Raw genomic sequence first — 27025 nt, forward strand, 5'->3', positions numbered from 1 at the left:
TCTTGAAATGTCTTGGGGGGGCGGGGACGACGGACGGACAAAAAACTACAATACATTATAGTTATATCACAAACCAAGAGTTTAGGAATCTTCTATGTATACCAAATTATATCAGTGCTTGACTAACTATGTATTTAATCACAGTGATGATTTTATTCTCTCATAAAGTCATAGAGATGTGCTACAGGGTGCAAAGTGACTGAACAGGTAAGGAACTTGCTGCTGAGCCCGACAGCCTTGGTTCCATCTTTGGGACCCACATGGTGAAGGAGAGAACTGACTCTCACCATGGTATACACACTACCACACACACACACAAGCGACACACGAGGTAATTTGCAAAATTAGAGAAGAGAAAGAAAAATGTGCTATACTCTTGCCCATCCATGGCATCCTTACAGGGTTTATGCAGAGGCACTCAGTGTTGGTCACGGTGAAGGGATCATACTTGTCTGCAATGACCAGCAGATCAGGCACAGGGTACACTCTCAAAGTATAATCATATGCCCAGTGGACGGGGCAGACATAAAGAGGCAGAGGAGTCAGATGTCCCTGAGACAAGACAGTCTTTACAAACTACAACAGAACACAAAACAAAGCAGAACAGCTCATCAGTGAAAGCAAAAACCGTGAAACAAGTAGTTTTAAATTAAGTATTGATTTCCATGAAGACCTGGAATATCTACCAAAAAAAAAGCCTTGAGTCACAGAACATGAAGAAACATTGCTCTTAGAATGAAATTATCACATATTCTATGGAAAAACAATCTAAGTTTTCATTTAATATCATTTATCATAACACTGACCCTCTCTAGTCATTATGAATCAACCGTAGATATAATAAAGTCATTTACTACTTCAACTCATTTAAAAAAAAGGGGGTGTGGTAATCTGTACTCTCACCAATTAGAAGGCTGTGTATTGCCATGAATTTGAGGCCAGCCTAGGCTACAGCGAGAGACCTTGTCTCAAAAAAAAAAAAGAAATCTAAAATAATAATTATTAATAATATTTGATATTGCTGGACATGATAGTGCATGCCTGTTGTCCCAGCTACAGAGACGGCTAAGAGGATTATTGGAGCCTATGAGTTTAGGCCAGACTGAATAACTCTGTAGGACCCATCTCTTAAAAAAAAAAAAAAAAAAACACAACTATAACAATTTCACAGGGCTGGTAGGATTGCTCAGTGGGTACAGCGCTTGCCACCCACAATGCAAGCCTGGTGGCTTGAGGTGGGTCCGCTCCCCATGGAAAGGCGGAAAGAGAACGGACTTCACAAAGCTGCTGCTCTCTGGCTTCCACACGTGTGCCGCCCACACCATATACACACAAGAGGAAAAGTAAAAATTACAGCTTCACAGTGTAAGTCAGGGGTCAGTAGCCAGTCAACCCGGCTACGCAGTAAGACTCGATCTTTAAAAAGAAAAAGAAATTTGTAACAAAACATAAAAGTGATTTACTTCATACCTCTCAATGACAACTGTGTGTTTGAGAACTTTGAACTTACAAGATAAACACTGCATGTCCTGATGTGGACACACCATATGAAATACGTAATAAACCTGAGAAATACGAGCATCTTATGAAAATAACACACATATTATGAAGTAAATCTAGGCGGTCTCAGGGAAACCGAGAAGCTTCAAACGAAGCCCCTGCTTGCTCTGGCCTTCCATCTGTCTCTAGGTTCTTCAGCAGAAAGCCACAACCCCGACGTAAAAACAGAACTCCACTGCTATGGTATACTACAAGGAACAGCATTTAAAGGAGTTCAATCAAAGCTGGGCGGTGGTGGCGCACGCCTTTAATCCAGCACTCAGGAGGCAGAGGCAGGCAGATCTCTGAGTCGAGGCCAGCCTGGGCTACAGAGCGAGTTCCAGGACAGCCAGAAGAGAAACTGTCTTGAAAAACAAACAAACAAAAACAAACAAAATAGTTTAATAAAACAGAAAAGCCCGTAAGAGCTGAAGAGATGGCTCAGTGGTTAAGCAGTCATGAGGACCAGAGTTCAGATCCCAGCACCCATGTCAGACTGCTTGCCAACACCTGTAACTCAGCTCCAAGGGACCCAATGCCCTCTTCTGGCTTCCATACATGTGCACATACATGTGTATACTATGCTCACAAAGATACACACACAGAAATGACAAAACTAAAAAATAAATCTTTTAAAACAAAACCAAGGACTGGAGTACTGACTCAGTGGTTAAGAGCACTGTGGCTCTTGCTCAGGACCAGGGTTCGATTCCCAGCACCCACATGGGGGCTCACAACCCTCTCTAACTCCAGTTCCAAGGAATCCAATGCCGCCTCCATAGGCATCAGGCACAGCCATGGCACACGTACATACATGCAGGTAAAACATCCATATACACAATTTAATAAATAAATACAAAACAAAAGGTAGTTTACTGAAGAAGACTACTTACATGAGTAGGAATATCCAAACTGCTACTAGGAAAACGGACACAGTTTCGACACATTTTATTCACTAAGTCTTCACGAAAGACAATAATTTCTTGTGTACAATACTGAATTCTGAAATAAAGCGGTAGTTGAATATTTGACTTCCTCAGAGAAAAAAATGATTTTGAAAGTCTTTTAATATCAATATCAGTCATTGTACTTCTCAATGGTCAACCAGTCTATCTCATCTGTTCTCCAATGTAATTATTTAAAGCGCTCGCGCTCTCTCTCTCTCTCTCTCTCTCTCTCTCTCTCTCTCTCTCTCTCTCTCTCTCTCTCTCTCTCTCTCTCTCTCTCTCTCTCTCTCTGTGTGTGTGTGTGTGTGTGTGTCACACACATGCAGAGTGCTAGGGTTTGAACTAAGCCCTTTACATTTTCCATGAAAGCACTCTACCACTGAGATGCGCTCCCAGCCCTTTACTAAGTTCTAAATAAGTGCCCAACACTATGCAAAGATTAGTGAACAGAACAGAAGAAAAAGATACGAGTCTTACGCACTTTACATTCTCATGCTGGAAGAGGGCAGAGGAATTAAAGACATGATAATGATGTCTGTTGGAAAAGAGAGACAGGTGAAGAGGGATCACACTCTGGGAGGAGAGGGAGAAGAGGGTTTAGAAGGCTGGAGGATGAAGACAGGATTAGAGCCAGCGCTGTGGGATGTTCTGTATGGCAAATGTGTTGCTCTGATTGGTTAGTAAATAAAACACTGATTGGCCAGTAGTCAGGCAGGAGGAAGTTTAGGCGGGACAAGGAGAAGAGGAATTCTAGGAAGTAGAAGGCTGAGTCAGAGACACTGCCAGCTGCCACCATGACAAGCAGCATGTGAAGATGCCGGTAAGCCATGAGGCAAGGTATAGATTTATGGAAATGGATTAATTTAAGATATAAGAACAGTTAGCAAGAAGCCTGCCACGGCCATACAGTTTGTATGCAATATAAGTCTCTGTGTTCACTTGGTTGGGTCTGAGCGGCTTTAGGACTGGCAGGTGACAAAGATTTGTCCTGACTGTGGACAAGGCAGGAAAACTCTAGCTACAAGCCAGGAAGGCTCATCAGACACAGCGACCTAAGACATCTGGAAGCGGGCACTGCAGGCGGGGGAAGAGGCAAAACACGGGACCCAAGGCTGGAGTGTGCCTTGCATGCTTGGAGCGCGGACACGGACGTGAGGAAGTAACCGGGAGAGGAAATTAAAGTGGAGACGGTGCATCATGCAGGGTGGCCATGACTACCTCTGCAAGGATATGGGCTGCTGCTCATGGCAGGAGAGACCCAGCTTTCAAGACAGGGGGGCAACACGACATGGTCTCTACAGGAAGGAGTGGAAGCCAGAGGCCACTTTAGAGGTTAATGATCCAGATTAGCGAGGACTGGCGGGTCATAAATGTGAGAGGTGACCTTTGAAGTTGATAGGGATACCTCAAAAACTATGTGTAAGGGAAACCTCCATGGTGATGGCCTGAGCAATTGGAAAATCAAAGGTACCACAAAATGAGATGGGGAAGGCCCCAGAACAGGTGGGAGATGGTAGCTAGGGGAGGATCAGAGCTGTCATTTATCTACCAGACATCCAGGAAAAGATGACAGTGGACACCTGGACCCGAGAGTATGGGATTCAGGAGAAAGCTGGAAATACTGTTGCCAACACAGAGACCATAAATTCACTATTAGTTAAGTATTTGCATATAGTTAAGATATTCTTCAAACCTTGAGGAATCCAAAATCAAATTTTCTTTTTAGATTTACTCAAATTTCAGAAATAAATTTTTTAAATTAAACGAAAGAAGTTAAACACAAAATGCTGTTATTTACCTGCAAGGATTAGTAGTGAAAACGGAGAAAGGTACCCTTTGTCTGAATTCCTTCGTGATGCTTTCAGCAAGTGGCGGCCTACAAAAACAATGTGATACAGGATGTGTTTACAGATTTTACACCATTCTCCTGACTGCCAAAAAACAGAAAACAAATGTGAGCAAAGATTACCTTGGTAAGATGGAACCAAACCCAGGGTCCTCCGGACCAGGCACAAACACAAAACGGCTACTGTGGGAAAATCCAACACCACTGTTAGAAATAACAACGTGCGGGGGGGGGGGGGGGGGGGGGGGGGGGACGGGGACGGGACGGACGGACACGACACGGGACACGGACCCAACACCACCATTAAAAATAACAAACAACGTGCGACACCCCCGGGGGCAGAAATTAACTCACTGCCTTCCACTGAATCACAGACTTTTGTTTTTTTGAGTAGACGTCTTGCTATGTAGCCTGGAATCTGCAATCCTCTTGCCTCAATCTCCCCAGTACTCGGGTGCCATTATGCCTACCTACAATTTTTTTTTATTTTATGCAATTTAATAAACTGCTAAAAGTCTCCAGTCTAAAACTATGCATTGGCAGCATGGTGACCAGTGGATCTGCACGGTCCAGTCAGTGAGGATGCTTTAACTATGGCTAGTGTGGCTGACGGACTGAATCTTAAGTAATTTTACATGTGTGAGTACGCTTGCACACACATGCACATATATGTATGTTCAAGCCTGTGTCTGCTATGGCACACATGTGGAATTCAGAGGACATCTTGTAGGAGTTGGTTTTCTCCTTTATGGGTCTCAGGAATCGAACTCAGTTACCAGGCTTGGCAAGCACCTCTTCCCACCCAGCCACCTTGCTGGTCCAGATTGATTTGTCTTTACAGAGGTTCATGAGGACAGTGATGATCATAGGGAAGGTCCATCTCCAAACTAGTCACCAAAAACTACAGATCAGCTTGTCACTCTGCCTTCTAAGTTTGGTTTCACTATAAATCCAGAGAGCAGGCTAACACACATGATGATGTGAGAATTTTACCCTGGGATCTTTTAACACTCTCAACTTTTTCTCTTTCTACAGGCAATTTCTTTATAATCATTGATATAAATTCATTTAAAAAAAACTATTTTGGATTAAAAACAAAAAAAGGTAGATCTTTACCTTTGGTGGATACTTGGGTATTCACATATTATGTCTGCCAAAGACTTTAGGGAGTCTAAAAAATTTCAAAGATATTTAATTTAATTTGTATAAATCCATAAAGTTACAGTTGATTAAGTACAACCCTATAGCTCTTTAATAAAATTAAAGTATTATACATAATTTATCAATATAATTTATATAAACATAGAAACACTCTTAATGATTTGTTTGTTTTTCTTTTTCTTTCTTTTTTCTTTTCTTTTTTTTTTTTTTTTTGGTTTTTCGAGACAGGGTTTCTCTGTGTAGCTTTGCGCCTTTCCTGGAGCTCACTTGGTAGCTCAGGCTGGCCTCGAACTCACAGAGATCTGCCTGGCTCTGCCTCCCGAGTGCTGGGATTAAAGGCGGGTGCCACCACCGCCCGGCTGATTTGTTTGTTTTTCAAGACAAGTTTCTCTGTGCAGCCCTAGCTGTCCTGGATCTCGCTCTGTAGACCAGGCAGGCCTTCAACTCACAGAGATTCACCTGCCTCTGCATCTTGAGTGCTGGGATTAAAGGGGTGCACTACCACTCAGCTTAGAAACACTTTTATAAACAAGATCTTCAATACCTTTCAAAGTCTGAACTTGATTTTTTCCATATGGTGCAGATGAGAAATTACCACAGAGAATGAAGCAGGTTGGAGGAGCCGGGGAATAACCTAGAGAACAAAAGAACACAGCTTTTCAAGGCCGAAAACAGGATCTCACTATACAGCCCTAGCTGGCCTGGAATCCACAGAGATCCACCTGCCTCTGTTTTCCAAGTGATAGGATTAAAGGCGTACATCATCACGCTTTGCTGGCTTTAATTGTGAAAGCTTTTGTTTTTTTTTTTTGTTTGTTTTTGTTGTTGTTGTTTTTTCCGGAGCTAAGGACCGAACCCAGGGTCTTGCGCTTGCTAGGCAAGCACTCTACCACTGAGCTAAATCCCCAACCCGTTTTGTTTTGTTTTTAAAACAGATTGCTTATGTTGCCCAGACTGGTCTCTAATCATGGCTCCATCCCCCACCTCAGGCTCCCATGCAGCAGGGCCCACAGATGCGCTCTACCACAATAGCATGGCAGACATTTAGTTTTAGGACGCAATCCCTCAGAGCAGTTCAAGAAAGAGTACAAAAATACTATGTACCGGAAAACATTATGTGAAGCTTCTCCAACACTTGCACTTGGTCCAACCAAACATCAGACACAAACACAAACATGGCGTCCTTGTTCTCATCTTCCAGCTGTCTCAGTTTCGCAGAAGTCTTCACTGATGCATTAGAAGGCCCTCCAAAAAAATTAATATTTCCATAGTACGCCCTATATAATTACAACACGGTTATCTCCTATACCATGTCTATTCACCAAGAAAGTAAAAATGTGCCAGATACAACAATCATGCAACACAGTATTCCAGACATGAAGTATGCTGTCTGCAAATTAATTAAACAATACAGTATTCCAGACATGAAGTATGCTGTCTGCATATCATTTAAAACATACGGGCGCACATGCACACATACACATACACACACACACACACACACACACACACACAGAACAGGCTATAAAGGGATACCCAGTATGCACGCTTCAAAAGCTGTACTCAGAGTACAGCAGCTACTTCCATTTTAATCAGATCAGCTGTGATTACCCGCAAGACTGTCCAGAGCCCCCCAGCAAGGTCGGGCCTACTGGCAGTCTTCACAGGAGGGGATGGGGCAGTAACTAGAACCTCACTGGAGAGTCCAGACACTGCACATGGCTGTATGTAATCCTGGCCCAGTTACAGTCTTGGGAGGTGTAAGGTGAACTGAGGAGAATGGACTCCATCCATGCACCATCATCGTCCATGCTGGGGCGAGACTTTTCAATAGGTCCCCCGTGATGCTGTAAGCTCACTAAAGCCACCGTTTCACCAGGCAGATGTGAGTCCAGCTGGTCCTCAGGTCTGCCACTGATGCCTAGCAAGTCTCCTCAGGACAGGTTACAGGAACAGCACACTTTAGTGCCACAGGAGCAAGTCAAGTCCCCTCAGCGGCTCCCCTGGCTGGAGCTCCTCGTCCAACCCCTTCTGTATGAAGCAAGAGGGCAGGGCTCCCCTCTCCCTCAGCTTCACAAGTGCCTGGCAACTCATTCTGTTTCACTGTCCGTGCACCACGGAGCCACACACTGCACACTGACAGGGATTTGGACTAGACTCCATAAATAATGAGAATTATCTATACAGGTAATTCATATAGATACATAAATCGTAACAAAGTATACGCTCATTAAATTCATTTTCCTTTTTATGCCTTTATAGTCTATTTTTTTTTAAATTTTCACTTTAAAATTTTTGAGTATTTGTGTGTGTGTGTGTGTGTGTGTGTGTGTGTGAGAGAGAGAGAGAGAGAGAGAGAGAGAGAGAGAATGTATGTCACACAATTGTACCTGTGTGTGTGGGAGAGAGAGAGAGAGAGAGAATGCATGTCACATAAGCATGTACCTGTGGAGACCAAAAGCGGGCATCGGATCCCCTAGAGCTAAGACACGTGAGTTTCCATTGCTTTTTCCATTTCAACACAAAGTGTAGACACCGGGTAGTGACTGAGATAATGTAGTGAAGTTACATTCGCTAATGCCAGTATACAAATTCCTGTGGCACAGAACTCGAGCGCTTTAATACCTTGTTGTACTAGCTGGCTCAGTGGGTGGGAATCCAAAGGCATTGACATGAAACACTTGATCTTCAAACCAACCTAAAAATACAAAACAAACGGGTAACAAATCACTTTTATCTGTTCATTTTTGAAAAGGCAAATCCACGTCACATAAAGCAATGAATTCAACTACAGAAGTCACCGATCTTACTGAGACATCCAACTCCAGAGCCACGGACCGTCCCCATTTTATAAGGAAAACTACCTTAAACAAGCACACCCCAGCCCAACAGACTCATAATTTAGGGTGGCGTGAAAGGGGATTCACGGCACACGTCAGAGGAGAGAGAGAGAGCAGCCACATCGATGAGAAGTCATTGAGTGTGTGACCCCATATAAAGTCCAAAGGAGACTTTCAGTCTTACAAGCTGCGACTCACTGCGCAGCGTGCACATGGGTGGTTTTCAGTACACGCGGGCTGTGCCGCTTTCTCTAACGTCTAATCTCAAGACGTTTTCCTCAGCCCTGAAACCTTTCCAACAGCACGCTTCTCAAGAGTCCCCTGCTCATCGTGCCAAGGTCACATGCTTGTCGTGAATGTCCTCTGAAATGACATCCTAAGGTGTCTTCCCCAAGTAGGAACAGTTTGACTGTCCAGCAAGGACAGGAAAAGGGCGCATTGCTTACCTTCAGCCAGGACAAAGCACGCCTCGGTGTACAGGCCACTGTGGAACTGGTACAGAGCAGCTGAGGAAGAGTTCGACACCAGCATACTGCCTGAGCGACAGGGCACTTCTAGCTTTGGGGTGTTGTTTCAGATTTCTCTTAGGGGCTTGTACTGCTCTTAGAAGGGAGGTCTTGTTTGTTGGTGGTGGGGGAAGGTTGAGACATGTAGCCCAGACTGGCCTCAGAACTCCTGAAACTCAGTCCTGGGATTAAAGGCGTGCTGGTCTGAAAAGAGTTTTAAACGATAAACCGCAGGAGGGCAAGATGGCTCAGTAGGTAAAGACTCACTGGCAAGACTGAGTTCAACACTCAGCACCCACATGGTAGGAGAGACCAAACCCCTGCGAGTTGTCCTGTGATGTCCACATACACACCAATGGATATACATCACACACAAAGACACAGACACACACACACAAATTATAATTTTTAAATTAAAAAAATTATAATAAACTGAAAACTTCACAATGATGTATATGTCAGTCTTGGCATGTTATAAGTTTCTTCAGGGATTTCTCCAGATTCCCCAATAAGAAAGACTTTAGTCTCTAAAAGTGTGTCTGTATTCCAATGTTACCACAACATACAAGTTATACTGGAAATCCAGAGACATGTTTAAGAATGATATAAAAGCAATTTCCTCTCTTGTGGAATATTTGATCACACCCTGTAAAGATGTGTCTCTGTCCTTCTTTGCTTGCTTAAGGCACCATCTGATTGGGTTAATATAGAACTGAATGGTCAATAGCTAGGCAGGAGAGGGAGAGAGAGGAACTTAGAAGAAGAATCTGAGAGGCGAGAGATTCACTAGGGAGGCACAGAGGAGGTCAGATGTATGGATGGTATTGAGGAGCACTAACAACTCACATGACAGAATATAGATTAATATAAATGGGTTAATTTCAATTTTAAGAGCTAGTTGGGAACAAGCTTAAGCTAAGACCAAGGTTTCATATTTAATAAAATGTCTATGTGTCATAAAAAAAAGCAATTTCCCAGTTCCTTTAACTTAATCATTTTATTTACTTATGTATTTATTATGTTTGTAGTGCTTTGTAGGTGCTCTCCCAAGAAGCTAAACTCCCAGCCTGAAAACAGAGTTCTCTTTTTAAACTTTCAAAAGTTTATTAGTTTGTTCTGTTTTATATGTATGGGCGTTTTGCCTACATGCATGTCTGTAGCCTGAGGAGACCAGAAGAGGGCATCAGACCCCCTGGAACTGGAGTTATAGATGGTTGTGAGCTGCCATGTGGGTGCTGGGAATTGAACCCGGATTCTATAGCAGCAGCTGCCCCTTATCTGTTGAGCCATCTCTTCAGCCCCTAAATTTTTTTTTTGGAAACAGGGTCTCACTATGTAGCCCTGGCTGGCCTGGAGCTCACTATGTAGACAAGGCTGACCTTAAACTCAGAGACTGGCCTGCCTCTGTCTCTGGAGAGCTGGGATTCAAGGCGTGTGCCACACCTGGCTCAGAATTTCTTTTTTTGTTTTTTAAGACAGGGTTTCTCTGTGCATCAGCCCTGGCTGTCCTGGAACTCACTCCGTAGCCCAGGCTGGCCTCAAACTCACAGAGATCCACCTGCCTCTGCCTCCCTAGTGCTGGAATTAAAGGTGTTCGCCATCAAATCCAGTCAGATTTTTTTTTTTTTCTTTAAGGATATAGCTTTACTAAGATCCAGCTGTACTGTTCCGGTGGGATCTTCCAGGAAAAACTTCCCCTAAAACAGAATTAAATGAAACAGACTCACGTTTGTGTAAAAATGAATCCTACTACAGAGAATTAAAGGGCCACCGAGTGTGACAACAGGACTCGACAGAGAGGCATGGATCTGGAGGTGTAATACCCAGTCCACACCTTTGCGCTTATTTCTTGGCAGCCTCAGACTAACCACTTCCCCGAGACTCCCAGGCACTGAGGAACAGGTGCTGCAGACCACGGGGTGACAGGGAAGGCCCCGGCGGCTCGCCACTCGGCCTCACCAGATGCTTTACTAAGAGAATGACCAGGACCTCCAGGTCACCAGGATGTGGTCAGCAGCTCGCTCATTCCGAAACCCAGAGTCAGTTCAAGCAGGGGTCACTCCGGGGCTACCCGGAGGCTATGCAAATTGAACACCTGGTCAGTCTTGCCCTCCAAGGACAGAAAACTGGACACAGGTGAAGAGGGTAGCTACTGTGCTTTCTGTGAAGAATGTGTTCCTGTGGTTTTTATGAAAATGCAAGTCCAAAAAGGTAAAAAGGAAGCCCGGCAGTCTCCACGTACCTCCTTCAACTGGGTTATCATTCCAAGGACAATCACGTCGCCAACTTTGCTTGTACTACCCAGTAAAGTTTCTATTGTTTTAAGCTAAAATAAAACAGAATAAATCCTTAACGATTAAAAGCATATTCTAATTTCCTTACAGATAAGTAAATACCGAGTACAAGTTTGCTACATGTAGCTGCTTTACAGTAGGAAGATTAATCTGCAAGTTTAGTTTCCTCCTACAAAAAGCTAAATGTCAAATGTATAATGAACAAAAATGTAACCAAAGAAATCAAATACAGGGATTCATGCCTAAGGACAGAGGAATGCTGTGTCTGAGGCCAGCTTGGACCTCAGTGAGTTCCAGCACAGCCCAGGCTATAAACACACAATCTTAAAACAGAACAAAACAACACACACAAAGGAGAAGAAATGTATGGTTACCAATGACTAATGCCTCACAATGCACCCTCGTGGACAGTAAATATTCATTGTTTTTGTTTTATTGTGTTTTGTTGTTGTTTGTTTTGGTTTGGTTTTTCAAGACAAGGTTTCTCTGTGTATTCCTGGCTGTCCTGGAACTCACTCTGGAGACCAGGCTGGCCTCAAACTCAGAGATCAGCCTGCCTCGGCCTTCTGAGCACTAGGATTAAAGGCGTGAGTCACCACTGCCTGGCTTGTTTGGTTGTTATACAGCCCTAGCTGGCCTGATACTCCTTGTATAGTACAGGCTGGTCTTGAACTGGCAGGAAGGCAGAACAGCCTCCTGCACCAGCCTCCCAAGTGCTGGACTCACAAGCATATACCATATAATTTTCGTACTGGGGCAAGGGGCATGCATCCATATTGAGTATTGAGGGAGTCCATTCCCTCTTTCACCATAAGGCGTCTAGTCCAGGTCATCAGGCTTTGACAGCAGGGACCTTACCTGCTGAGTCATCTTGACTGCCTTATTTATAATTTTTTCAATTATTTTTTCACGGTTAGATTCGTTTGTGTACTGAAGAAAGAGTGTGTCATGGTGTAGCTGCGGAAGTCAGAGGACACTTTGAGGGAGTTTCTCCTTCCACCATGTAGGTCCCATGGAGCAAACTCTGCTGGGCAAGGTGGTGACAAACACCTTTACCCCCTGGGCCATCTCGCCGGCCCTGTTTTTACTTTTCAAGACAGTCAGCCACGTTGCCAGGGTAGGCTAAAACTCTCAACTCTTCTGCTTCCGCTTTTTCAGTGGCAGAATGGTAGGGGTCATCATGATTTATTTGGTGAGTACTACTTAAAACTTAATGAGTCTGGGGAGCTAGAGAGCTAGCTCAGCAATTAGGAATATTTACTGATCTTGCAGAAGACCTGGCTTTGGCTCACAACACCCATATGTGGCAGTTCATAACTGCCTGTGACTGCCAGGGGATCTGCTGCCCTCTGCTGGTCTCTGTGGGCATTGCACTCACATGGTACACATAGACAAGCAGGCATAAAATCTTAAAATTAAGAAAGTTAAAGTGTTGTTCAAAAAATTAATGTTTTTTTCAAAATTTATACCCTAATTATATTTAGTATTCCTTAAAGTTATTTATATTCTCAGCCTGATAATTATACTTTATATCAGAAAGTCAAAGCTAGGTATGGTAGTACACACCTTGAATACCAGCACTCTGGAGGCAGAGACTGGTAACTCTCTGTGAGTTCGAGGCCAGCCTGGTCCACATAGCAATGTCTGAGCTACATAGATAGATTTTGTCTCAAAATGAAAAGAAGGAAGAGGAGGAGGAGGAGGAGGAGGAGGAGGAGGAGGAGGAGGAGGAAGAAAGGAAGTAACAATTAGGTTACCATTTTGTTGTGGTGATGTAGCCTTGGCTGGCCTGAAACTCACTGTGTTGACCAGGCTAGCCTCAGACTCATAAAGATTCCCAGTGCTGGGATGAAAGACATGAACAAAAGAATATATACTCAGCCTTCTGTATCTATGGATTCTATCCCTGTGGTTTCAACTAATTTGGGCTCAAAAATATTTGAAAAAAGGTTCTGTCTATATTGAGCATATACAGATTTTTTTCTTTTCTTTTTTTTTAACGATTTATTTATTTATTATGTATACAGCATGTATGACCAAAAGAGGGCACCAGACCTTATTACAGATGGTTGTGAGCCACCATGTGGTTGCTGGGAATTGAACTCAGGACCTCTGGAAGAGGAGTCAGTGCTCTTAACCTCTAAGAGCCCAAGATTTTTTTTCTTTTCTTAAACCACTATCAGAGATCTAACCTAGGACCTCATGCAGGCTGGTCAAGGGTTCTACCACTGGGTTACATCCCACAACTACATAAGCTTGTTATTCTTATCTCCTAAGCAATAACTTCCATTGTATTACAAATTATAAGTTATCTAGGAATGAGTAAATATATAGGAGGATGCATAAGCTATATATAACTAATATGCCATGTGATTGGAGGACTGGAATTACATTTAAAAAACATCAACGTGAAGCAACATAGTACAAAGACATGACAAAATACTGTTGTTTTTAGAATCAAACCCAGGGCTTAGATATGCTAGGCAAGTGTTCTATCACTCAGCTCCGCCCCCAGCCCTCCAAATACATATGAAACAACACTATTTTTATAGTTTATAAAAGGAAATTTCCGCTCAGATTCTATAGATAGTCTATTTGGGTTTCCGCTTGCTCTTAAGTGTTGCTTAAATAGGAAACAAACCATCACAGACACTGAACTGAACAGAGCAACACATTATTTAGCCATGTAAGTCTCAAAAGTATCTTGACAAAGAGAAGAGAAAATATTGCTTCTGGGCCGTGGACATGCACGCTGACATCAGAAACCTAACACACGCGACACAGACAGACTCTGGTAGGGAGATGTGAGTCATGGCCATTTCCAAGACGACATAAATTATACTGTAACACAGTCAAGTGCAGAAACTGTCGAATACTACCAGTGTTTTCTCTTTGTGTACCACCACTGAACATTAATTTTTGTTTTTTAAAAGAGTCTCATGCAGCCCACGTCGGCTTCAAACTGACGACAGAGCTGAGGATGAGCTTGGATTCCTCGCTCCCTTGCCTCCACCCAAGTGCGAGGATCACAGGTCCGCACCACCACACTCTCAAACGTTAGTTTAACCTCATCCAGTATTACTACTGTTTCAGTCTCCAACAGGGTCCTCAGCACCATGAATTCTGATCCACCAAGGCAGAGAATCTAATGAACCCCGAAAAGGTTTCCTCAAAATCCACCGAGACCCTCAGGAAACTGGCAAGGCCCAAACAGAAGAAGCGAGGACTGTCCCTGAGCAGGGTTCTGAGCACTGGCGAGGAGGAGAGAGCTACAGACAGACAGACTGACAGTGGCCAGGCCAGGCCTACGGCGGAACCAAAGATGACAGAGATGTTTGGGAATCACCTTCCAAACTCTGAGAGCACACAGTCCAGCTCTCCCTCATTCACGTTACAACTGCAGGGCCCCTCTGTGTTCTCACACTCACTCCTCCCTGTCTCTTCCGTACGCCAGGGGTGGGGGTCCTGAAACCAATGTTCCTCTGATACCTCATGTTTTCCTTCCAATGGATATGGCACATTTTAGTCTAACAAGTCTGGTGATCAAGAGAGGATGGGCAACGATCAGTGCTGTGAGTGAGGGCACAAAGGGTAATGAAAAGCTGATCGGCAAGCCGGCCCAGGGCTTAGGAGGACTAGTGTTGGAGGCCAGAGACTATATGGATGCTTCCCTGGTACCAGGCCTGCTCCAAAGACGAATTAACCTCTACTGAAGGGCTACAGAACCCACAGCATTAGGCATGGCTCTTACCAGCAACTGTCAGGCAGCCAGGCCTACAAGCCAGTGTAACAGGTACACGAATTTATTTTCATTTAAAATTCAATGAACTAGCTAGGCATGGGAGGCAGAGGTGTGTGTGTCTGGGGCCAGCTCTCTACACAGTGAGTTTCAGGCCAGCCAGGGTATATAGTGAGATCTTATCTCAAGCAAAAAATTAAAAAAAAAAAAAAAATCAATGAATTACAAGTAGCTAGCCAGGCAGGATGGCTCACTGGTGAAAAATTCTTGCCACCAAGTCTAATGTCCTAAGTTCAATGCCCAGGTTATATACATGGTGGAACAATGAACCAGCTCCTGCAAGTTGTCCTCTGACTTCCACATGGGCCACAGCACACATAAAAATAAGTGCACAAAAAAGTAGCAATAAACATTACACTTGTATCACTATAATACAGCTCCCAAATAATTAAGACAATGCTCAAACCTGGAATTTGCTCCCGCTTTCCTCAGGGTGTGAGCCTATCACCGGAGGGGTAAATAATTCATGTCTGTGTGTCCTCTGTAAAAAAGAGAGAGTCTTATGAATCACTGAACTAGACATTAAAAAAGATGAGTCATTAAAACACCAAAGGCAAAACACTGTCCCTAAGCTGTTACTGTTGCTTCTTCTCATCACATGTGAAAACCTGTATTAGTTTAACAGCATGCAAACACCTAGCAATTCCCCCTCTGCAAACCCAGGGCCCTGCACCAGCTAGGCAACTCTATCACAGAGCTAAATCCCCAACCCCTACAGCAACTTCTAAAACAAAAAGTATTTAAAAGCCCGAGCTTGGAAGCTAGAGAGAGAGAGAGAGAGAGAGAGAGAGGGAGGGAGGGAGGGAGGGAGGGAGGGAGGGAGGGAGGGAGGGAGGGAGGGAGGGAGGGAAGGAGGGAAGGAGGGAAGGAGGGAGGGAGGAGGGAGAGAGAGAGAGAGAGAGAGAGAGAGAGAGAGAGAGAGAGAGAGAGAGAGAGAAGCTACTGTGGTAGTTTGAAAGATCCCCAAAAGGAGTGGCACTATTAGAAGGTGTAGGTTTTTTGGAGTAGGTATGACCTTGTTGGAGGAAGTGTGACACTTTGTAGACAGGCTTAGAGGTCTCAGTCAAGTCACCAGGAAAGGACCCAATCTTGTCAGAATTAACTACCACCCGATACAGAGCTCAGTGTGAGTGTGCACAAGGTGGACTGTGAGATGAGGAACAGCAATTACTTAGGGAACTGCCTCTCTCCTCCCATCAGTTCATGCACTTTGGGCAGGCTGCTGCCCCTTTCCCCTTCTGAAGACAGACAGCACAGGCCTAAAAGATGAAAGCTGAGACGTGGACCGAAGAAAGGATGAGCAAGTGCATTAAGCTGGGCCGATAAGAGATACAGTGGAGACTTCTGCAGGACTACAGGAAAGGAGGGCTCTTTCTGATAGTTGCTATGGCCACTGGTGGCCATTTTTGTTATTCCATAAGGAGAATTTATTTGAAAGAGTAATCTTTTCTTTTTTTTGCAAAAAGGAGGTACTAGGACCTAAACTAAACCTGGCCAACACATCAGGGCCAACATGCCACCCATCTTTTGTCCCCAGCACAGGTGGTGGCAGGGTCTAATAAAAGGATAATTTTAAAAAAGAAAAGAAAAGAAAAAGCTGAGATACAAAAAAGACAGGTGCCTCGTGATGGTGGATGAGCACCTGGATCCAGCCAGGCTTGAAACCACAGACCTCTAGCCTTCCTGGTCATACAGGCCACACTAACACAGCCGTTCTTTGGTTTTAGTCACCGTGAGTTTCTCACAATCTTAAGACGGCTTACGGAAGAGTTGAGGATGCGGTACAGTGCTTGCTTAGCACCCACACAGCTCTGGGTTCCTTCCCCGGCACCACAGAGAAGTTGGCCCCACTGGGACATGCCTGGATCTCTTGAGGCAGAAGCAGGAGGCTCAAAAGTTCAAGGTCACCCTACAGAGTGAGTTTGGGGCTAGCCTGAGACCCTCTCTGAAAAATATCCCAAAGCAGAAAAATGACAAAATCAAACGTATTTCCAGGAAAGTAAACACAATGAAAATGTGAATGGACTCCATTCATCTCCTCTGTCTCACAATCGAGGAACATGAATGGCAGGGGCAAGTGACAGTGCCGCAGACTGAGACAGACGAGGAGGATCTGGGGAGGGTTGAACATGCCTCTAATATCAACACCCAGGACCGAGGCAGGAAGGTCCGGAGTTAGTGTGAGGTCAACCGGGCTACATAGCGAACCTCAGGCCAACCTTCCTTACACCACAAAAGTGTATCTCAGACATACAAACAAGAGAGAGAGAGAGAGAGAGAGAAAGAGAGAGAGAGAGAGAGAGAGAGAGAGAGAGAGAGAGAGGCGACAGTTGTTAATATATTAGTAAAAAGCACTATGACAAATGTCGCAGCGTTAAGAGAAAACAAAAAACAAGGAACCTGTGGTATGGAAAGAGGGTGGGGCAGGATGAACGCAAGGCAAGGCCCACGGAGTAAGTTACACAGAAGACACACAGCTTGAATAAAGAACAAACCACATCCAACCGGAGATCGAGAAAGGCTGCAAATGGCAAGATGTTTCATGTTCATGGGCCGGCAGAATTAATATTGTGAAAATGGCTATGTTACCAAAAACAACCTATAGATTCAATATAATCCCCATCAAAATTCCAATGGCATTCTGCACAGAAACAGAAAAAAATAAATAAAACCTATGAGTGTTACAAAAGCACAAAAACTCTGAATAGCAAAAGCAATCCTGAGTAAGAACATCAATGAAGATGTCACAGCAACCGGACTCAAGCTGTGCTACAGAGCTATAGCAACAAAGCCTGCATGGCACTGGGTCAAAAACAGACATGCCAGCCGGGCGGTGGTGGCGCACGCCTTTAATCCCAGCACTCGGGAGGCAGAGCCAGGCGGATCTCTGTGAGTTCGAGGCCAGCCTGGGCTATCAAGTGAGCTCCAGGAAAGGCGCAAAGCTACACAGAGAAACCCTGTCTCGAAAAACCAAAAAAAAAAAAAAAAAAAAAAAAAAAAAAAAAAACAGACATGCCAATCAATGCAACAGAACCTGGGACCCAGAAATAAGCCCATGCCGCTACAGACACCTAATTTCCAAAAGGTGCCAGAAATATACCTTGGAGAAACAAAGTCTCTCTGACAAATGGTGCTGGAAAACCGGGTATCCACACAGAGGATGAAACTGATTCATCTCTCTCATCCCGTACAGAAGTCAGTTCACAATACATCAAAGACTTTAATTTAAGAACCAAGCCTTTGAAACTACTACAGGGAAACAGAAAAACCACTTCTAGACACAGACAGAGGCAACAACTTTCTGAATAGGACACTAATAGCTCAGGTTACAACAACCAGATCTAAGAAATGGGACTGCATCAAAATAAAAGGCTTTGGCAGGGCCTTGGGAGATGGCCCAGTGAGCACGCAGCTGCAGAAGCAAGGGGACCCGAGTTCAGATCCCCAGCACCCACCTGAAAAGCTCGGTGTGGCTGTGCACACCTTGAACCCCAACGCTGGGGAAGTGAGGAGAATGGAGTCAGGGAGACCACTGGGACATGCTGGCCACCACCCCAGCTGAAAAGCAGCAAGCTCCAGGTTCAGTGAGAGACACTGGACAGAGAATAAGACAGAGTGACAGAGGAGGACACTGAGTGTTCCTTAAGTGCATGGGTACACACCCTACGCATGTCCACACATGTATACAACACACACACACACACACACACACACACACACACACACACACACACACACACACAGCTTTGAGACTACAAAGGAAATAATTACCAGAATGAAGGGACAGTCTACAGAACAGGAGAAAATATTTGCCATCTATTTATTTGACAAGGGATTGATAACAGAATATAGAAGGAGCTCAAAAAGAACAAATAAGTCAGTCAATAAATGGACAAATGAATTGAACAAATACTTTTGAAAGGAAGAGACACAAATGACCAATACGGCTCATGCCTGCCTGTCATCTCAGCACTTGGCAAGCTGAAGCAGGAGGAGGAAAAGTGTGAGGAGGTCTGAGCATACAGTGAGTTCCAGGTCAGCCTGAGCTGTGGAGGGGGAATTGGCTCGATGCATCCACAGGGGCTGTGGAGGTGGCTCAGTCATGGAAGTGACTGCCGGGGCAATCCCGAGGACCTGAGTGTACATCCTCAGCATTCACTTAAAAAGTGGGTGTGACAGTGTACGTCTGTAACCCCAGAGCTGGGTGGGGGACACAGGGGGGTCCCCAGACAGCCAGTCTAGTGAATTCATGAGTGTTGGGTTCAGTGAGTCACTGTCTAAAAAAAGTCAGGTGGAGAACAATAGATAAGGCTATCTGATCTCTGGTCTCCACACATGCACACACACGCACTACACACACACACACACACACACACACACACACACACACACACATACATATGCAGAGAGAGAGAGAGAAACATACAAACAAAAATACATTTTGAGTTCAAAACCTTGCTCATCTTTTTTTTTGGGGGGGGGGCGAGGAGGAAATATATATATATGAAAACCAAAAAAAGGAAAAAAAAAGTCCAACATTCTAAACTATACAAGTGATGCAAGTCAAGAGCTGGCAAGATGGCTAGGTGGGCAGATGCACCTGCAGCTCGAGCCTGACAGCCTGAGTTCAATCCCAGAACCCATGGAAAGGTGGGAGGGAGAAGCCACTCCAAAGAGTTGTCTATGGCTGCCACAAAAGGGCCATGACACATGTGCTCCCCCAAACATCGTATACACACATATAGCAAGAAATAAAATTTCCAAAGAAGAAATGTAAATAAAAACTATACTGAGGTTGTATCTCACCCCAGACGGATTGGCTGTCAAGAAAACAACAGGGAGGAGAGATGACCTCACGGTTCAGAGTGCTTCCTGCTCTTCCAGAGGACCTGAGTTCGGGTCCCAGCACTCACACAGGTGGCTCACAACTTCCTCTAACACCTGCTCCAGGGGATCCAACACCGTCTTCTGGCCTGAGTACGTGCATACATGTGGCAGACACCCACAGAGAGACACACACACACATAAAAATCTTTTAAAGAAGAAAACAACCAATTTTAGTGATAATGCCGGATGGGAGGAGGGGATGCGTGGACACAACCCTCATTGATCGAGGGCGGGAGTGTCAATCGATCCAGCAACCGTGGAAACCAGTGTGGAAGCTTGACGAAAGTAAACTAGCACAGGCTGGGGCTGGGGCTCAGTGTGAAAGCAGGCTGCGCTTGGTGCATGCCGGGTTTGCCACACACACACAGACACACATACACACACACACACTCACACACACTCAGATGATCATGCCGCGTGACTCCCGGCATACACTGGAAGGAAGCCAAGTCAGGATACACACACAGTGGAATATTATTCAGTCACAAAGAAGAAATTCATTTTCAGGAGAGTGGACAGAGCTGGAGACCATCCTATGCAAAAGAAGCCAGATCAAACAGGCCGGGTAAACAACAGTGTTTACTCACTTGCAGAATCTAGACCAGAAAAGAGACATGGAAGTCGACAAGGGACCATGAAGGGGAGGACAAGAGAGACGGATGGGGACAAATATGATCGAAGCACATGTCACATGAAACCCAATATTTCATAAAATAATTAAGAAAGAAGAGCCGCTTCAGCATGGCGGGATCTGAGAGGGCCCTTCCAAAACTGGGAATTTCACAGCGGGTTTCAGAAGCGGGAAGCACAGCCCAGCTTAGGCAAAGTGGCGGAAATGAAAGCCAACAGCTTGGGATGGACGACCTCACCCCTCAGGAGCGGCAGCAGGCTGTTCTCAACAGACTTCCACACAAAGCCATGACAGGGTCAGAGCTGCAGCTCAGGGTGAGGAGTGTGACTGAAGCCGCTGAGGACAGGTATCCTCAGACCTCACCTCTTCCACCCCATTCTAACACCTGCTATGTCTGCCACAGCCCCACCCCCAACCCTGTGCTCTAGCCACCCGGGACCATCCCAGCCCGCCCCGACCCTGACCTCTGGCCTTTCTTCTTCGGCCCTCCTTTCTCTCAGGCCTTCTCTTCACACCCCAGGGCTTCACTCACTGCAGATGCCTCCTAAGCCCTTCTCAGCAATCCAGCCCTCCTTGCCCCTCCCCGTACCTCATCTGCATTTATGTATCTCCTCCTCCTGACAACCCTAACTCCGATGCTTGAAACAGAATCTGACCTAAGCCCCACAATAAACCTTCCTTGTGTTAACGGATTAGCAGTGTCCCGTTGCACTCTGAGGTTCAAAACCCTGCTCATCTTTTTCGTGGTGCTGGGCATTGATCCTAGGGTCTCATACATGCTAGGCAAGTCCTGCACCACTGAGCTGTATCCACAGGCTTGCTTGCTTTGTCTTTTGACATGGTCTGTTAAGTTGCCCAGGCTACTGCTGAACTCACTCTGTAGTTTACGTAGACTTTGAACTTGTAATCCTCCTGCTTCAGCCTCCCATGTAGCTGGGATTGCAGGTAACTCACTTCCACATTACCGCCCCCCCCTCACCATTTCCTGTACAAAGTCCATTTTCCCTTGCTCGGTCCTTGCTCAGTGTTACCATGCCATGTCCACAGGGACCATGTGGAACGCCAGTGTCCCTGAAGCCCTCCTTGGTTCTACTGAAGACACTAGGCATCTTTTATAGCACATAATAAAGTTCTACTTTCCTTGAAGGGAATAGAGCAGGCTTTGGACAAATTAGACAGGCTAGGTCTGGATCCTACCCCAACTCTCTACACGTGACCTTTGGCAAATTTATGAAACCTCTCCAGCCTTCAGCTTCCTCATCTGTAAAACAGGAATGATGCCAGCATTCATGAATCTACTCCTGTTCGTGGACCGAATGAGGTAAATAATGCATGCAAAGTACTACACGATACTTGAAATCTCAGTATCAGGTATTAAGAGCTGGCCACTCTCTTTAACATCATTATTAAAAGGAAATGTACTTCCTATCTCCGTGTTCTCAATAGGGTATCAATCGGAGAGCCCATCCACAGTCTACAGAATGACCTTTTTTTTTTTTTTTTTTTGGACAGGGTCCTACTATAAAGCCTCAGTGGTCTGGAAATCACTGTTTACACCAGGCTGGCCTCAAACTTGCAGTAATCCTCCTGCCTCTGCAATCTCAAGTACTGGAATTATGAACATAAGCCACCAAACCCAGCCTTGAATAACCAACTTTAATCTACAAAACTGCATCCTTTAAGTATTCCTGAGATTTCCCCAAGCTCTTTTTTCTCCCCCACTTTATTGGTGTTCCCCCACTCCCAACTTACCTGGTGTAAAATAGTATATCGTTCACGATACAGCTCGGCTTTATCTCTTGCTGTTCCAAATAAGGTTGGTGCAGCATGATTAGTCATTGATAGACTAGAAAAAAAAAAAAAAAAGGATGTCATTTAAAATACATACATATATATTTACATATACAACACACACACACACACAAAATATTAACACAAAGGTCGACCAAAAGTCAAACATAAAACTATATACTTTGTGAAAAAATATACAACTGAAATTAATCAATAAACAGAAAGATGGCCCAGTGGATAAGAGCACTTGTTGCTCTTGCAGAGGTCCTAAGTTCAATTCCCAGTACCCACATGGGAGCTAAAAACTGTCTGTAGCTCCAGCTTCAGGAGTTCGAGCACCCTCTTCTGAACTCCACAGATACCAGGCACACATATGGTACACACTCATACATTCAGGCAAAACACTCATACATGTAAAATAAATAAATCTTTAAAAAAATTTAAATCAATAAATGATACATGGTATACTTACGGAAGAAATTTTTTTCTTTCCGAATTGTACAAAAAATGTGGAATATCAAAAGCGCCAATGATATTGAAAATATGCTCTCTGAAAAACAACCCATAAAACACAGATCCAACTTACTAAAATGCAAGTATTATAGATCAACACTAATAATTCACATTATAATCTTTTGCACATTTTCTTCAAGCCATGTACCAATTTTTTTATAGTGTCACAAATAAGAGGATAAAGTTTTTAGCTTGTACATTCTACTTTCAAGAGATACGAAGGTCACAGGTGTGATAGTGCCCTCCCCCCATAACCCATGCACTAGGAAGGAAGGCAGAGCCTAGGCTATATAGTGAGACCTGTCTTAAACAAACCACCAAACAGTAAATTACACTTTTTGATGTTCAACTTAATTCATTCACAGCACACAGACTATTAAATAGACTGGGAACACACCATGTCAGTAATAAACAAATACTATACTCTCACTAGGAAAAAATAGTAAAGACAAATTATTTAGTAATAAAATTTATAATGTAGGCCATCACTTCAGATGAAACAAATAAGGGCAGCTTCTACTGTAGAGCTATTGACCGCTAATTGTTTTCCCATGAAAAGAGGCACTGAGTAACCGTCCCACAGGAAAATGTAGTTTTACCCACATACATGGTCTCATCCACCGACTGGCTGCACTCCTGGACCGCTGTTTCCACTACGGATCGTTCGATCATGTTTGATGACACTGAGAAAGGAAGTTCAAAGTCCAAATTTCAAACAGGGATGGAGACTCAGGGAAGGCAGCACCCACCTAGAAGCCTAGCACTTGGGAATCGGAAGCAAGAAGAGCAGGAGTTCAAGGCTATTCTGGACCACATAGGGAATCTGAGACCCTGGCTATAGTAGCACACAGCAGTAATCAGAGCTCGCTCACACACACACACACACACACACCAACCCTCAATATACTCATTTCTTATTGATGGTAGAGCAACTTTGAATATCAGCCCAAGAAGACAGCTAAAACAGTTTAGAAAACAACACAAACTCAGGCCTGATCAGAAAGTGAGTATCCTTGATCACTCTGTTTTCAGGCAAAATACCATATGCCATTAGATATTAATATATGATTAGGAGGTGTGGCTTTGTTGAAGTGGGTACAGCCTTGTTGGAGGAAGTGTGTCACCGTGGGGGCGGGCTTTGAGGTTTCCTATGCTCAGGATACCACCCAGTGAGTCAGTTGACTTCCTGTTGCCTGAAAGATGTAGGACTCTCAGCTATTCCTCCAGCACCACATCTGCCTGCATGACGCCATTCTCCCTACCATGATGATAATGGACTGAACCTCTGAAACTGTAAGAAAGCCCTCTCAATTACATGTTTTCCTCATAAGAGTTGCTGTGGACATGGTGTCTCTTCACAGCAACAGAAACCTTAACTAAGACATAGAGTGTGTTTAAAATCCTGCCTTTAGAAGCGAAGAGAGAACAAATTCTCTCCTGTATTAAGTAGAAAGAGATGAGAGGGTAAAATTCCTAACCTGTGGGCAGTAGAAACCTTGGAGCATCTCTCCTTTTTCAGCTGGTGTCTCTGGTAGCCATTGAAGTATTTAACCCAACAGACCAGGAAAGTTAGGCCTTCTCACTTTTCTCTTTTTCCCCCCAAACATTTAGGAGTATCTAACTTAATAAGACACAGTCACAGGTGTGCCGAGAGAAATAAGTGACCATTAAGGATCAGATCAGTGACGTGATTCAGTAGATAAAGACACTTGCCACAGAACTCTGATGACATGAGATCCACATGGTAGGACAGAACCCACTCCAAAGTTGCCCTCTGACCTCCACATACGTACTGTGGCATAGGTGCCCGCACACACATGCAAAGTAATAATAATAATAATAATGTAATTCTTTAAAGGACAAGATCAAATTCTTGTTTTGTTAAACACAAAAAAGAGGCTATGGTAATTCCACCTCCCCAAGGGGATTAGAAACTACAAAAGGGCCCTTAAGGAATAGAATATCCTCAGGTCACAACTGAACTAACCCTTTGGGAAAAGATACTATGATGTGTATACCTCAGAACTCTGGAATATCTTAGTGAATGGAGCCTCACTTTCCATTTTAATTGAAATCTGAGGACACAAAGCTATAGCAATCTAGAAATCATCAGCAAATGTTACTTACAGGGCTGCTTTTCAACTGCATCGATGATCTTTTCTAGGGTCTCTTCAAGCTCTAATTCAGTGACAGACTGAAGAGCTTCAGTGAGAAACTTGGTGGCTTCACTAGTGAGAGAAAGAAGAGGCCAAGAATTCCCCAACGTTCAGAAACTGCCTGTTCATTCCTTCCTTCAAGGGGTTCTCATTTTGCCTATAGTTTCTGAACAAAACCATCCTTCTACCCTGGCTAAAAAACTGGTTTTGTTGTTTTGTTTTTTGGTTTTGGGTTTTGTTTTGTTTCTTTGTGTAGCCTTGGCTGTTCTGGAAATCACTCTGTAGACCAGGCTGGTCTTGAACTCACAGAGGTCCACCTACCTCTGACTCCCAAGTGCTGGGATTATAGGCATGCGCCACCACTGCCTAATAACACTGTTTTATTTAGTGGGAGTGGTCTTAACAAACTGTTATTTAAACCTTATAAAACTCAAGCTTTATAAAAAGCCAACGTAACTAAAACCTCAGCTCTCCCTCTAAAGCCTGAAGTATCAAGGCTTGAAACAGCTAATTCAAAAATAAGCAAACAATTAAAATAACAACGAATCCCTGCAAGCAGATCATGCTAAAATACCTTTTAAAAAAAAATCTAAATGAACTGGATAGCCTGGACATCTGAGATGAACCCATGTTGACCGGAGTGTATGAGACCCAAAGCGGAAACCGGAACTCATCTGGATTCCTGGCCCACAGAAAATGTAGGCTAAAACGTGAGTGCAGTTTTAGTCTCTAAACCATAAGGTAATCTGACACGGCAATAGATAACTAACACACTATTGTTCCACTGTAGCTCCATGGTGGTTAATTCTACTCACGGTGTTTGAAAGTAAAGCATTTGAATGTATGTCTCACTGAATCGTTCAATGAGCTTCCAACAGCTTAATAATAGTTCATTTTCGGTGAAAGGAAAGAAGAGTTAATTGATCAATTACTCCTCTTTTCAAATGTAAGAAATTAATGGAACTAAATCCATCACTTTCTCCCAGGTTGACCCTTGGACACTACTATGCAAAACGTAAAGTTAAAAGTTCCATTAAAGCTCACGGTTATAAAAACAAAAAAATTGCATGACTCAAAAACGTATAGCTAGTGTTGGCATTCTGGCCCGGCCCCTTGGGGACCCAATACACAAGCTCAGCAGGTACTTAAAACGTGTATTATAAAATGTAAAGATAACTCGAGCTCTTGGAGATGTTCATTCTACAGGACTAAAAATGGCACACTATAGCCAGGAAAGCTGCCTTTTGGGCAAATTGTAAACTAGGAAATCTACCCCCCCCAAAAAAAAAAAAACCCAAAAACCAAAAAACACGTTTAAAATCTATCCGGTTTTTAATTCTCCAGGTAATAATGAGAATCCAAAACGGAGACGGGTGGGCGGGAGGCTCACAGTCTGCAACATAAATCGCCACCAGACACGCAGACGGATTTCCCCAGGTCTCTCTCCTTTGACGTGTCTCTCTGTAACTTCTCGAAGTAACACTGTAACGATTTGCATCCCGCAGGGGCGGGGGCCTCCGGGAATCTGAGGACCTCAAACCTGGCATCTTCCCGGGCTCAGAGGGGCCCCGGCGGCGCAGCTCCGCCCAGCCTGGAAGTAACATTTGCACCCGGCGCCAGCGTCCCGGAAACCCGGGGAGGCTCTGCAGCCACCCATGCGCCAGGCCGACCTCTCCTCTTACAAGGGAATAGTCTAAGGGTCTCTGCACGCCCGGGGCACTGCGGCGGGACAGACTGCCTGGCGACTCACCCTCTGAGCAGCAAGCCGCGAAGCTTGAAAGCTGAGACAGCGCGGCTCCGCAGCCGCTCCGGCGCCATGTTCGCGATTTGGCGCCACCGCCGGGACCCCGCCCCTCCTGGACCAGACACGCCCCTTGCCCCGCCCCCGCCGGCGCGCCCCGCCCCCAGATTCTTGGAATAGTGAGTTGGGTTTTTGTCTCTCTACACACTGCAAGGGCCCTGGGAATCTCAGGTCCTAATCCTGAAGCAGGAAGCCATTGGCGCGCCCGCCATGCCTGGGGAGTGAAGCAAGAGTGATCTAAATGGGAACAAGCTTCCTTTATCCCAAGTCCATTTTGAACACTAGCTCCGTCACATTCAGCTACCCCTCTCTAC

At 44.5% G+C, this 27025-nt stretch overlaps 1 protein-coding gene across 3 annotated transcripts in view; it reads right to left on the reverse strand.

Annotated features, from left to right (window-relative positions):
* Window positions 1-26754, reverse strand: part of Pole2 (DNA polymerase epsilon 2, accessory subunit) — a 30112-nt gene extending 3358 nt beyond the window's left edge. Inside the window, exons 1-17 of one of the 3 annotated variants that reach the window (XM_028858866.2) lie at window positions 26661-26754; window positions 24882-24982; window positions 23362-23437; window positions 22714-22791; window positions 22203-22296; window positions 15339-15413; window positions 11082-11165; window positions 10480-10536; window positions 8780-8828; window positions 8119-8191; window positions 6598-6770; window positions 6038-6127; window positions 5449-5503; window positions 4456-4512; window positions 4285-4362; window positions 2433-2541; window positions 400-576 (exon numbers count right to left, since the gene is read on the reverse strand). In XM_028858866.2, the coding sequence (XP_028714699.1) occupies window positions 400-576; window positions 2433-2541; window positions 4285-4362; window positions 4456-4512; window positions 5449-5503; window positions 6038-6127; window positions 6598-6770; window positions 8119-8191; window positions 8780-8828; window positions 10480-10536; window positions 11082-11165; window positions 15339-15413; window positions 22203-22296; window positions 22714-22791; window positions 23362-23437; window positions 24882-24982; window positions 26661-26728 (1494 nt within the window). In that variant the 5' untranslated portion in view covers window positions 26729-26754. Of the gene's footprint in view, window positions 1-399; window positions 577-2432; window positions 2542-4284; window positions 4363-4455; window positions 4516-5448; window positions 5504-6037; window positions 6128-6597; window positions 6771-8118; window positions 8192-8779; window positions 8829-10479; window positions 10537-11081; window positions 11166-15338; window positions 15414-22202; window positions 22297-22713; window positions 22792-23361; window positions 23438-24881; window positions 24983-26660 lie in introns of all 3 variants that reach the window. The other 2 variants (XM_028858856.2, XM_037210580.1) reach the window with 2 other exon arrangements.
* Window positions 26755-27025: the final 271 nt, after the last annotated feature.

Source organism: Peromyscus leucopus, chromosome 14 (assembly GCF_004664715.2).
Source record: "Peromyscus leucopus breed LL Stock chromosome 14, UCI_PerLeu_2.1, whole genome shotgun sequence".
NCBI lineage: Eukaryota > Metazoa > Chordata > Mammalia > Rodentia > Cricetidae > Peromyscus > Peromyscus leucopus.